The following is a 14,458-nucleotide window of genomic DNA, read 5'->3' as shown; positions in this document are numbered from 1 at the left end:
CTGTATTTTCTTTGCTGCAGTACGACACCACTGGGGCTTTATCTACTATGAAGGAGTACAGATAAGCACTTTCTTAAGTGCAGTTTTTTTCTATGAAGGTTTCAGAGCATATTTTTTCTCTCCTCTTTCCAACTGGTCCACGTCTTTCTAGTACACTACCCAAAACTGCACAATGTTCTCCAGTTTACCTAAAACAGAAGATTCAATTCACAGATCTCTGCTGTCTTTCTGTTTAAGAATCTTAAAATAGTTGCCTGCTTGACAACAGTGTGAAACTGCTGACTTTTGTCTTTCATTATTGAAGATCTATCATTATTCACAGAACCTCTCCTACAGAACAAATTCATTGCAAGAAATCTCCCATACTATTATGTCTTCCACTGTTCCTCCCCAGCTAAATGGAGCCCTTTGCATCTGTTCCTATTGAACAACAATTTTTTCGCACTTTGTCTCCATCATATCAGGACCATTTTGAGTTCTGTCTTTCAACAAGACTTGACTTACTAACTTTTTGGGTATTTACTCTTTCTTAACAGAGAATAAAAACACTAAGTGCAAACTTCCATGGATATTTGAAAATCTTTGAAATCTAAAAGGCTGCAGGCAATTCTACCTTTGAAATAATATTAAACATTCATTCAAAACCATCAATTTTATACTACCTTCTCTGCTGGAGTTCAGTCTTTCAAACTCCTGCATTTTGTTCTTCCCAAAGTTCTCAGAATAAGCAGAAAGCAGGCATCCATGAAAATACAAATTTTCTATGGCCACTGCTCCCAAGGGAATGATGCTTTAAATCTGTACTTCACTTTCTTTTTCAAATGCATAAGAACTACATAAAGCATAAAATAAATCTAAATTAGCATATGTGTGTACTGATCACCGTGTTACTGAAACATAAACCAAAATAGTAGTTAGCTGGGTATTAACAAAAATATGAAAGAAATCTTAGTACTCACCGAGTATGAGACTGAACAGTGCACTGACATCAGCTTAACTGTAACTCAGTTACTACTGTAACTAGGAGAAATAATCGATGGTAAATGAACAGGCTGAGACTAGAATACAGGAACACAAGTGCACACTTGAAAAGAACAATTCAAGAAAAGACTGATGTGGTGAAAACTGTTACAGAAGCCCATTAAATCCCTGTGCATTTATAGATACATACTTATACTCCAGGAGTGCCTACAGGCACAGCCCACATATAGGCGAGAAGATAAGAATGAGATAGAGTAGAACCAAACTCCTTTGGAATGATAAAAGACTTGCTTGCAATACAGAAATAAAATTCAGATTAATAATGAAATTTTAGGTATTAATCTAAATCTCTACATTTCTGCACTTATAGCAGTCCTTAAGTGCTCTGTTTTATGTATATACAGACATACTGGGTCCAAATCTAAGTTACATTAGCATAATGTTTATCCTGCTTCTTTATTATAAAGGACACAGAATACCATATGAATAGTTGGTTCCTGAAGAATAAAGGCTGTATAACAGCTTTGTTCCTTAGACCAATCCGTGGGTACAATGATTCTTCTGTGCTATTAAAATTCCCTACTTTTTCAGTCCAGAGGGAAGCATGATCATAGCTGTGGGGAAGGGCTGCAGAGTAATCGAGAAAGAGGAACGTAGCTCTGGTGAACCACAGATATTTTTGAGACTCTCATCCCTCAATATAACAGAGTGACAAATGGAATCTCTCAACCTGTCCACATTTTTGTCTTTTAATAGAATCCCTAAACTTCATTTAATTAAAAGAAGTGGGATTCACCAGTATTTAGATTTAGGCTTATTTATATCACACTTAAAATATAAAGGATTATGGAGATGTGAAAGAAGAAAATATTAGAACATCAAAGCAGTTTGTATTGCTAATGATCTGACAGGCAACATATCATTTGAAACCATGAGAGATATAGAAGCTCTAGCTGGAAGTTTTCTGATCTTCAAATCATTCTTCAGAAAATTTCACAAGTGGAAAGCAATTGAATTAGTGCCAGGGCACATTTAGTTTCACAAAGATAAACAGAAATTCTATTATTTCTTATAGATTACCAGAGAAAGCAGCTCAGAAGATTTCAACCCATTTTCTAGTTCACACAATTTACTTTAGCTACTGACTAAAACTTTTTCCTATTTAAATGTAATAATTGTACTGTGATCTCAACCGATATGATGCAACAATTTTACTTCATTTAATTATGCTCTAAGATAAAGTGGAAATTGATCTACTGTGTAGCAATAATTTCATAGAAAAGCATGAAACTGCATCAAGAAAGCCTGATTCAACAGATTTCAGAACTTACATGGCAAAGGCATTAAATTTTTCCTACACAGTAGGAAGTGTCAGGTAATGCTCTATTGAAGAGTGCAGTTTATTACCTACTGCATACAGACACACATTTGCCAAGTCCTCTGCTTCAGTGACAGGCAGCCTCATTCAGAAATGATTGATGCTTCCATATTTATGAAAACTATGCCACACTACTAGAGGTGCCAAATATAGTAGCACAAAGAAAAGTCCATTTGCTTTAGACTCCACAACTAAATTCTTATCTCTAAACTTCCCTTTCAACCAGACAAGCTGTTATCTTGCTCTATGTCATACATGGCCACTTTTAAAAGGGTTATGAGCTCTCTTGTGGAAAAACAGTGAAGTGACACAAGATCTGCTATTCTGTTGCACAGCACTCCCTCCTACTGCAGTTCACCAGATTCTTAAATGCCTATTCAATTCCCCTCCAAATTTCAGAAATTGTAGGGATTTCTTTTTTTCTCTACACAAAAACCAGCACTTCAATGTGACTACACTGTAACCCTGGTGGCACTTGTTAATCTTTTGAGTACAGGTATAGACAAAGGTCAGTGTGAACTTTGAGTAACATCTAAGAACTGTAAAAAATGAGTGTGTACATACTGAGATATGTCTATGTCATGCAAATGTAAGGTTTACAAAGGATTTGGGTTTATGGTTACCAGGAGGGAGATGTTATAGCAATCCCTGTACAGCAGCAACAATCTCTTCCTCAAATATTAAGATAAGAAATACTAAAAATCAGAAATGTGCAATAATGTTATCCTATCAAAATTATTGTCTTGGAACAAAATTATCATACAGCTTAAGTTCTCTAGTCACCTTTCCCAAGGGAAAAATGATATATTGCTCTCCATAATGTATCTCCCAGTTACTGGATTAATATCTTATTTAACTTCATTGCCACCCATCCTTCTGTTCCCTTATCATTCCTCAAAGCTATTAAAAAAGAAATAGAAGATTAAATGAAAAAGAAAACACACATTCTGAAACACCCCAAAACATAAGGAAAAAACTATCAGCACTCAGTAGTACCCAGTACACAAGTGGTGCAATTTGCACCATGTAGCCTGACACGTCCTAAGAGGCATGGAATTTTTGAATCATTTGAAAATTGTCAATAGTTACTGTCAAGAGGCAGCACTTAGCACAATACAGAACCGTGGAATTTTCATAACTATTAGAAGGTGACAAAGATATATCAATATATACAGATTAATTTACTCTTACATAAAGACACATGCACACATGTGACAAGTTAATAGACAGATAGGCAGACAGCTGCCTCATTTCACCAAGACAGTCACCATAAAGTCCCAGGTAGTTAGACACCCTGGAGATTCAGGATCTCTAGACTGTATTTAATGCTAAATGGAAACACACCTCTGAAGACCTCCAGAGTCAGATACAAATAGTTTATTTTAACTGCCTACTTCTCTCTACTGAATATATAAGAAACTGAGAAAAAATTAGCTATTTGTTCTGTTGGGATCTGGTCCACCCCTTTAAAGCCAACCTCAACATACTTTGAGAAGAGACAGGTGACAGCAGTGACAAAATCCATGACATCTGCTCTGTTCTCTATACACCCCAACAATCCCCTTCAAGCTTTCTGTGTGACTCCTGAGATGTCTGTCCAATTGCCAAAGCAGCAGAAAAGAGAATCACATTCCTATCTGCCCAGCCCAGCCTTGTCTAAACATAAAAGGCATGCCTAAACATTTGGTGGTGAGATAGGCACCCTGTCATACTGTAATTCAGATTGAAAGGGCCTTAATAAGTGTCCAGCCCAAAGTCCTCCTCAAAGCAGGGTCAAAACTGAATTCAGATCAGATAGAATGTCTTACTATGTATCTAGGATTCCAAGCTGAAAAAACATCACCAGCATCTTACTATTGTTTCTGAATCTGAAATCATTTAGCTTCAATTTTAGTTAGCAATGGTTGCAATTCTTCAAACATTAGCAGTATATTCAATAGCATGCTTTTTCACAAAGCATTACTTCAAAGTTAAACAAGGTTTTAAATCCAAATAATACTAGAATCCATGCAACATTCTCTCTGTTATACTTCTTTACATAAAAAGAAAGACAAAACTACTATAGACTAAAGCATGTACTTCAAAAATATGTGAAGTGTATAAGATATATAAAATAGATTTCACTTTTAAGTATATGCTTTGAAAAGTATTTTTTTTAATGCAAATGATGGACTAAAGACAGCAGAACAAATTGAACGTATTATAATATGTACCAAACTCTAGGATAACTCTTATGGTAGCAAGAAAAAGACAATACACAGAATTTGAAAGGAAGAACAAAGGCAGAAAAGATATGGAAAGATTTCTCCGTACATTATATCAATGATTCCCTGACTGTTACACCTTTTGACAGCTGTGTTAGGCAGCTAAATGGCAAAAGTCCCAAAAGGTGGAGAGCAACTCGCAACTCCAGCTTGTTTTTAGCATTAGACAGCCTAAAGTAAAAAAAAAAAAAAAAAAAAAAAAAAGAAAGAAAGAAAGAAAGGAGGCTTTAGGATTCCAAAGTCAACTTTGCATTTTTGGACCCCATTCTGCTATTTATTTCAGCATCAGAGGTTAAAAACAAAAGAATTGCCAGAAGGACAACTTTCCAAGCCTGTATGAAGTTACCATGCTATCCTTTCCAATGAAGCGGCCGTAAAGGTTAGTAAGTACATACTAACAGATGAATGACAAGACTTTACGGCCTTGTCCTCAACACATGTAAACTCTGTATCTCCTTCCATCACATACAACCTCACATCTCTATTTTCACATCTTCTCTGCTCCTTAACCAGTCTCTGCATTAACTTCTGGCTAATTAAATCAAAAAGAAACTAACAGGATACGAAGCAAAAAGGAAACCCCACCACCAGTCCAAATAACTATTATTTATCAGGTAACCTCCTGTCATTTATTAAAACAACTATGGTTCAACGTGCAATTATTCTTTCAACCATATTTAGAAACTCAAGAGTCTGAAAAACTAGATCTGAAAAAAGAATCTCAAAATCTCAAAATCAAACTACCCAAGAATGTCTACTAGAAAAAGACAAAGAATATAGTGGGTGGAAACAGTGGTGTATAAAAAAAAAAAAAATCTCTCTTTTGTACCACTCCAGGCATTAATAAACTTGGCCATTTTAGTATGCCCCAAGTTAAGGAAGTTAAAAATAATGTGAAGTTACAGATTTACAATTAAATTCAAAGCATCTTACAAGAATGTTTTCTTACTTTTTATCAAATATAATTTTTTAAAATCCACAAATTCCAAAAGCAAAGCAGTTTCTAATCACATGCATGATTTATTACTACTTATTTGAAAGCATAAAAGCATAGGCAGAAGCTAAAAATTAACAGATAACTTTTATTACATCATAAATAATCAAAGACGAAAATCAATAAAAGTACGAACAAGTTTGGAAACAAAAAGTAGAAAGTTTTACCTTGAAAAGCAGCTGCATTACGAGATATTAAAAATTTTAATGCAGCACTTGATGTTTGAAGCACTTGCTGTATATCTTGCTTTGCTGCAATCTGATACCTTTCTTCCATCTTTTTTGTACAGCATGTTGAATTTTCAGAAGTGCAAACCTGGAGATCAACACCTAAGGAAAAGGCAGTTCCACTGATTAATATAAAACAAAAGTATGCAAAACACAAATACCAAAGAGATTTTTTATTTTTTCACATGGGTATTGACACACAGAAGAAATATTCAAAGCTTTAAACCATTTGGTCTTGTTATACAGAAGGGGATACTGATTAAAATTCTGTGGGAAGAGTACATTCATTACAGCTAATTAAAGCCACATAATATAATTTCCCTGACAATGTAATCTTGTTCCAGCTGTGAATATTGCTAACTAATGCTGGTCAAATATGTTGAATATGCATTGTACATCACGATACAGGTGGCAGATGTCCCACTCCTGGAAACACTCAAGAACTGCTTAGATGGGGCTCTGGGCAACCTGATCTAGTTGAAGATGTCTCTGCTCATTGCAGACTAGATGACCTTTAGAGGTCCCTTCCAACACAAACTATTCTGTGATTCTGTGATCCTCTACAATACTGAAATGCTGGAGCAGCTCATGGCTGCCACTCCTGTCCCTCTGTAAATCTTGGACTAGAAAAAGCTAATTACTTCCAAACATTACAAACACTCCAGTGGAGAGCCGATTCTTGACAGATGCATAATGAACATGCTTATATTAACTTTTATACGGAGCAGTCCTAACTTCCAGTCTAATCTCCCTGTGTCTTTCTCTAATGCCAAACATTCTCATGAATCCCTGACACCAACTCCCTACTTCCCTAATAGGCTGGGAGACACTTCTACAAAGGAGGATTTTTTTTTTACATTTTGGGCACACTGAAATCCCAGAGGGAAAACTCAATACTTTTATAACTTTACAACTGGAGCATAATCAAGCATAAAAAGCATTATTCACCTTCCTTGTTATCATGTAGTATTCAAAATCTTTTTCTAATACTGCATCTAAGCAATGCTTTCCAATACAAAGGACAAATATATCATGAAAGAACAAATATGAGAATTTAAATTATATTAATAAAAAACTTAACAGTTCAATCCAAATTTTGTTCTCAAATACATTGTTATTGCAGTGACAGATATGACAAGATTTTGTGGAAACATAGTGAGAAACTTTTTCATCTGCATGACCTTTAAATTTCTCCATTTTCATTATTAACAAATAATATACAGGGTAACTGCTCACATGCAGTTCCCTGTGTACACAGGCACAGACATTAATAATATTTGTCTAATATTAAAATGAGATAACTTAAAATTAGGTTTATTACCCAAACTCTTTTTAGTATTTTAAACAATTGTTGGGCACTGCTTAGCTTTCAAACCTTTGACACTTGTAAAGCAGAAGTATAGATACCTAGATATACTTGTAAAGCAGAAAATACAGGTTATCACTGCTACAGAAGTTAATTTGAAACTTTATCTAGGCTGTATGGACTTGAGTATAGCTTCAAGAAGACACACTTTCAGCCAAATCCTAAAATAATAATGTATATTTGTATATGACTTCAGATGAAAGGTCAGTATTATTTTATTTCCTTGATTTTATTTATACTTAATTTATATTTATTTATACTTTAAAAAGTATTTTTTAAGCAGCATCTTTTGAACATGGATCTCATTCCCAATCCTAAGTGAATTTTGTTTTATAGTTTTAAGACTGTTAATCATGTACATATGAAGTACATTTTATTGATCTACTTTTGTTCCAGCTCATTAAACACAGCTGCTTTCACTGGCCATGAAAAAGTAACCAACTACAACATACAAAGAACCCAACTGACTAAAAATTGAATTGTTACTCAAAACCACAGAGCGGTTTACCAGTTGTTTTTTAAGAGATCTACGGAACAAGGAACAGCTCAGAGATAATGTTTCAGAAGACACATAAGCCAGACCATGAAACAGGTCCTTCCATTTCAGTACAAGCAGTATTAAAAAACCCACACAATTATTTTCTGACTTTTCACATCTAAAAAACTTTCCATCTTCCACAAGAACTGTTTTATCAATAACCAATTTTGAAATAAAGGGAGAAAACACTTTCTACTCCAAAAGGGCATATTGGCTCTTTTCAGTACCAAATTCTGATGACTCTACATTGTGATCCACTTTGAAACAGGATCACAAGACAACTGGAAGTGAAATACCTTAGCCTGTAATAAAAATATATTGAAGTAAACAGTTATGGTTTAAGAAAGTTTTTAGAACTGAAAATAATCTGAGTCTAGGAAAGACAGTTTGGGAAGAAAAACATAACTGTTCTAAGCTGCAGGTTTATCTGTCTGGAACTGATTTCAAACTTTTAATCATGGTCTCAGCTGTACAAATCTGTATTTTCAGTACCTTGCGATAAACAAATGCTGACAGGATGAGACCATTAACTGCCAGGAAGAGCAAATGCCAGATCTGTGGTAAATTTCTGCCTGTCTATTTAGACTTCCAAGAGATCACATCCAGGGTCTGAAAAATCCCAAAACATTAGAATTGTCATGACAAACAGTCTTTCAAAAGCCAGCACTGAAATGCCATATGGCTTGGATGCAATTGTCAAATCAGTGGTTTATTTCAAAATGGATTTGGAGCCTGTATCAGACCTAAGTCCTTCTCGTGCTTATCCTTTAATATTTATTAACTTATTTTTGTTACAAGCACCACTCCAGATTTAGCATTACTTGCTATTACTACGATTGTTGTAAAGTACTTCAGCTTGGCTCAGTAAGAGATGGGGATCAGCCTCAAGCACCTGGCCCTCACTGTCGATACTGTTGAACCATCATCTCACTTTTTTCTGTGGCTCTCTTCAGCAGGAGTCAGTATTTCTCTCAGCTGCACTTCAAGAGATGGTGAATTCTACTTACTGCTTTCAAAAGGCACTCCAGACAACACTGCAGCACAAGTTTGGCTCCTTCCTTATACACTCCAAGCTCATCTTCCTGCCTACTAAGAAGCACTGCAGCAAGGTGAAACCATCCCTTTATACAGCCACGCTACAGTTCACAGAACAAAACATGTCACCCTGTCCAAAAGCCCTCCTATTTTGAGACTGCTTGAATGCCACAGTGACTTGGCACTACAAAAGTCCATTCCTTCCACAGGACACCAGCCTTAAACAGTGCAGACATAAGCCTGGTCTGCTGCACTCGGTGTGAGAGTCAGGAGGCACTCCCTGAGCTGCACCACCTTTCAGGCCAACCCAGCCAGATCAAGACTACTGAGCACTGATGACTTCCTGAGAAGCTGAAAGATAGGAGACTGAGATAGGAGAACTGCTATAGCGCTGAGCTCACTTTTTTGCTGATTTTAATCTCAAAATATTGTCAAATTTCTTTTCACAGGGATCATTTTGTGGATCCAGAGGTGAAATGTTCACACACACACACAAGATTATGCTGTTGGCAACAGTCCTTACAAAAACAGATGTGATATAATGAACATCAGTAACTGATTTGACAGAGAAATTTACTTTCTGTCTCTGACTAAATCATATTCCAGAGCTCTGACTGCCCGTTAAACAAATACAGTAATTAGAAGTGACCCTGCCTCCATACAACAAAAGCAAAAAAATTTAATTTGACTTGAGGTAGAACCAAAATCCAAATTACTGGAATGTAAATTATATTAGAAACCCAAATTAAAATTCAAATATGATCTTGGAATTTCATTAAAGTAACCTGCTGGATTTTAAACTGACTTCTATTGTTACTTTAAGGGGAATTAGCAAGAATATTTTAACTTGAATTACCAATAGTACCACAGAACAACTTTTTCTGATACTATCTCATCTTTCCAGCATGGTTTTTCTCATTTATTCAACTTCATATTCATAATGGTTCTCTACCAAAAAGCCTTTACAGTAAAATTTTAAATATTCACAGTCTTCACTCTCTTTTATGTTTCTTGTTCTCATAATTGCACACATGATCTCCCAGTGTTTGCTGAAAAGAAGCCTAGATTGATCCTTGAAAAAAATAAACCAACTCAAAACCAAAAAAGCAAACAAACAGAAACCAACCAAAACCAAACTGCTGAGAAAAAATATCTCCAGCACTTCCCCCCCCACTTCATTAGGAATCATTTGATTCTACAGTGACAGTAAATGTAATATTTTTAAATAAGCCACAAAATTCAGCTTTTTGGTGCAAACAGGAGCCTGAATTTTTTTTTCCCTGGCATACCTACAGGAGGCTCTCTGTGAGGAAGGCAAGAGTGGAATGTTCACCAGCCATCCTATTCTGCTGCTGCTAAAATCGGATCATAGAATGGTCTGGGTTGGAAGGCCCTTACAGAATATCTAGTTTCAACCCTCCACCATGGGCAGGAACATATTTCATTAGACCGGGTTTTTCAAAGCCCTATCATGCCTGGCCTTGACCACTTCCAGGGATTGGGGATACACAACTTCTCTGTTCTAGGTATTCTGAGAGAAAGAAATCAAAAAATAAATATTGTTTGCAACCAAGATAACAAGAAGAGCTCAGAGCTCCCATTTAATCTGTCTGGGAAAAAACCAGCTGCTTAAATTAGCTAAAAGCTCTAGATTTACTAGCATTTAGGGTAAAAGAGTGGAAATCTTCAAGAAATCTTGAGTTACAATACCAGAAAGGATATACAATATCTTGAACATAGGAAATAAAAATATGCTAAAAAGTATTTTGCAGACAATTTCTTTTTTTTTAATAATCCAAGTCATATTGGATTACAATATGACATATTGTAATCCAATATCCATACATATCACAAAAATAAAATAAAAAACTCCAGCCCTAACCTTTGAGTACTTTTTATATTGATTTAATTCTTCATACAGCAAAAAGTGTCTTTCAGGATTTTTAATTACTGAAGTTATTCTGTACAGTCCCATCAAAAATGTTCTTGTAGCACAGAACCAGACAGGAAAAAAACAAAGTATTTTTGCAACTAACACTTGAAATTAGCATGAAGGCAATTGATGTTCCAATATAGCATGTGATGGGGCTGAGCATAAGCTTGTATTATAGTTCCCAAAACACATGTACAAAAGACCAAGAACAGTTAGTCAAATGTCTTGATTGCCAGGGGTAGCAATAAGTATCTTGAGAGTGGTAAAAAAAAAATATATATATTGATTATTAGTTGCCATTTTCAACACTATATCCTGTCCTATGTGGATGGTAACATGAACTCAAATTTGTAGCTTCCATATCCTTCAAGATCACTTTTATGTACATATACATGTCATTTCTGCATAGGATGACAGAGGTTTTTTTTTTCTCCCTTAAGGATACACAACCTCTATACAACAGCTGCAAAACTAATTATATAAAATAATGTATAGGTTTTTGAGTTAACATATATTCAAAATACAAACACATGACAGTCTCCAGAACTAGAATTTACATTATTTACTGATATAAAGCTGCTGGTTTTATTCCTACTGAGAAGAGAAAAGAATGGGAATGGTACAGCCTTTTTTTATACATGCAATGAAAACAAGGCAAATATAAACCCGTAATTTTATTGACTTCTATTGCATACAAAACCATACGTCAACCAGCATTGCTGCTGTTCTTCAGCTGGTGATCATGCCCTACCCCAAAGACTCAGCTTAAGACATTTAAATGAAAGTGTTCTTAAGTTATGTCTACGGCACCACTAAAATAAAGACAGAGAGGCAATGCAGTAGAGGCATTTATGCAGCTTATTCTGAAGACAACACCAAGATTTGATAATAGAGTAGCTCCAGGATGCCACAAGCTGCACTGGCTGTCCATGGTCGCTGCCCACAAGGAGCACCTGAGATGCCAAAGGTATCCCACCCACTGCACACTGCACTTCTAGAAAGATGTAAGTTTCCACTACCAGAAAGATGTAAGTTTCCCAGAGTTACTGCATCTTTCAGCACCACTGGGAACATTATGGAAACCCTGAGATAATTAAAATGCTGCTAGATGCCCACATTTCAGCACCAAAATGAAACCTTGCAAAGGCAGCTTGGACACCTATTTTCGTAAGGGGACACCTACAAGAAATGTGTGTGTTGTATGGGGGCGTGCATGCATCTTACACACAAACACATTTCTTGGTGTCATCAGAAAAGGTTTTAAAATATTTTTACATCTTGCTTCAAAAGAAGGCTTAATATAGAAGATGAGGAGCAAAAACTGACATTTCTCTTCACATTACGCTTTGAGCCTACTAATCCCTTTAATCACACCTAAACCTTCTAAAATACTCATTTAATCCCCATTTTCTTGTTATTGCACTTCTGGACAGATTTTACTGTTTCCAATTATTTGTTTCATGATATCTGAACAGAGTTCTTAGAACAAGAACTCTGGCAGCCCACAGCTATGTAATTCCTTCAAAGAGTGAAAGGCTGCTGACCATACAGCTGTACCACACCTCCTGCTGCTCACTGTTTGCAAGGGCAGCAGCAGAGAAAGGAATTCTTTTAGATTCATACAATTCAAACATGGTTTTTACTACGAGCAGGAAATGCAGAAAAGTCAAAATCAAAAGAAGAAAGTGAGCGGTAGTATAAAAACTATGATAGGGGAAAGGAGGAAATCAGAGAAGAAGACCAGAAGAAACCTATATAAAGCACTATAGTTTTTTTCTCTTGAGTCAACATTATTTCCTCCCTATCCCTAGTATACAAACAAAGCATAGCAATCAAAATAAGCAATAACAGAGAAAGCATAAAATTTACACTAGGCTATGGAATGAGAAGAACATAGATAAAGTGATACCATATCATTCATACTGAGATTATTCACACAAATAATCAGCACAGAAAAATTAAATCGCCAACAGGACTGTAACTCAGATTTCACTTTCCAGACATCTTCATTCGAACAGTACCTGACTCATCAGGCTTTCCAACTGAAGTGTTTATTTTCTTTTTATCAAAGACAATTACAAAATCTTTAGGTTAGGACAATGCAAGAAGACAACCATGCATGTTGATAAATGTACTGTTAATAAATATAATACTCCAATTTATAAACTACACAATGCAATATTGACTGTGTCAACATTATCTGTCACATTTAAAGCTAGAGTTATGAAAAGCTCTATTTTGGAGGGATTCTTTTAAAATAAACTTAGTATGCCTTATCTCAACTTGCAGAGTTAGTAAAAACCACACAAATTATCTTAAAAAACCCAATGAGGTTAGTTATTGATATTTTAAAGTGAGGGGGACATTAACTCAGCTTTTGTTGCATTCTCTGTCTAAAAAGCACTGGCTCACATTTACTAGTTAATCTGTCAGCCAAACATGAACATACTTTAAAGATGTGTAAAAAAAAAAGTTGGTTTTACATCCTATACCGCTGATCACTAAAATACTTGCATTTTAATCCTCTGAGTTCAACTGAGGTTCTCACAAACCTGGAACCAAAACCTCAAACCTAAAACCATACACCTTACTATATATGTGCTTTGCAACGTCATTCAGCATCTACTTTAAAAAAAAATTAACTGCTGTTACAAACGCCAGATATACTCAAATTGCCATGAAGACTCTACTTTCCCGGGAATTTTATGCCATTACGTTCCAGTGACAGGCAGATATCCGTACGGAAAATGCGCAGCCCGAGCAGCGGCAGCGGTGTCAGTCACGGTCACTGCACAGCAGAGCGGCTCCAGCAGCCCCAGCGCGGTTCGCTGGCTGTCCCCGGCCCCCAGGGCTCGCACCGCCGTACGGTGCCTGCCCACGGCCGCCTGCAAGCAGGATGACCCCAGCAGAAGGCGGCTCGCTCCGCTCTGCGCGGTACGGAGGGGAAGTGGGTGGGCACAGGGGGGTTTTAGGCAGGTGTCGGGGTGCCCCACTGCCCACAGCCCGGGAAGAGCGTTTTCTCTCTTTAAGGGGCCAGCCGCGATGTCGCTGTGAACCGGGGGACCCGATGTGCCCGCGGTGCCCAGCCCGGCCACGAGCACCACCCACCCATCGCCGCCGGCGGCACCGAATTCAAACGCGGCGGCCGCGTCGTTCCCGGTGCCTCCTGCCCCATCCAGCTCTGCCTTACCTGCCCGCGGGAACTCCGGGACGCCGCCGAGGGGGCCGAGCCGCCGCAGCTGGAAAACTTTCCGGACCGCCTCGCAGCTCGGCGGCGGCTCCGCACCCTGCGAGGCGGCGGCCAGGAGCAGGACGGCGACGGTCAGGACGCCAAGGCAGAGGCTCTTGGCCCCCATGGCCCGCGACCGCCGGCAGCTGCCGCAGGGACGCGGCCGAGGCGCCCCGAGAGCCGCCGCGGGGGAGGCGCCGCCCGCCGCCCCGCCGGGACCCTCCCCCGGCCCGGCCCGGCCCGGCCCCCGGCCGAGCAGGGCCCACGCCCAGGGCGGCAGCGGGAGGGCGCTGCCCGCTGCCCGTGTCGGGGCGGCGGACGAGGGGAGACACCCCCGCCCTACCACGGACACCCGGGGTGCGGCGAGTGCGGGCTGCGGAGGGGAGAACGAAAGGCAAAGGAAGCGCTGGCATGGTAGGGGAGCAATTTCCATCCAAAAACACGAAAAAAAAAAATTACAGCGCTTTGGGGAACTCCTAGCAACGAGCTTAACACTGTCAGTAAGGTACGCCG

At 38.1% G+C, this 14,458-nt stretch overlaps 1 protein-coding gene across 1 annotated transcript in view; it reads right to left on the bottom strand.

Moving 5' to 3' along the window:
- The window catches only part of GPC5 (glypican 5), a 598,063-nt gene extending 583,987 nt beyond the window's left edge, over positions 1–14,076 (bottom strand). Inside the window, exons 1-2 of the mRNA XM_058800184.1 lie at positions 13,907–14,076; positions 5,785–5,946 (exon numbers count right to left, since the gene is read on the bottom strand). Coding sequence (XP_058656167.1) covers positions 5,785–5,946; positions 13,907–14,072 — 328 coding nt within the window. The 5' untranslated portion in view covers positions 14,073–14,076. The remainder of the gene's footprint in view (positions 1–5,784; positions 5,947–13,906) is intronic.
- Positions 14,077–14,458: the final 382 nt, after the last annotated feature.

The sequence above is a fragment of the Ammospiza caudacuta genome, chromosome 2 (assembly GCF_027887145.1).
Source record: "Ammospiza caudacuta isolate bAmmCau1 chromosome 2, bAmmCau1.pri, whole genome shotgun sequence".
Taxonomy (NCBI): domain Eukaryota; kingdom Metazoa; phylum Chordata; class Aves; order Passeriformes; family Passerellidae; genus Ammospiza; species Ammospiza caudacuta.
This window is presented reverse-complemented; position numbering and strand designations above follow the sequence as displayed.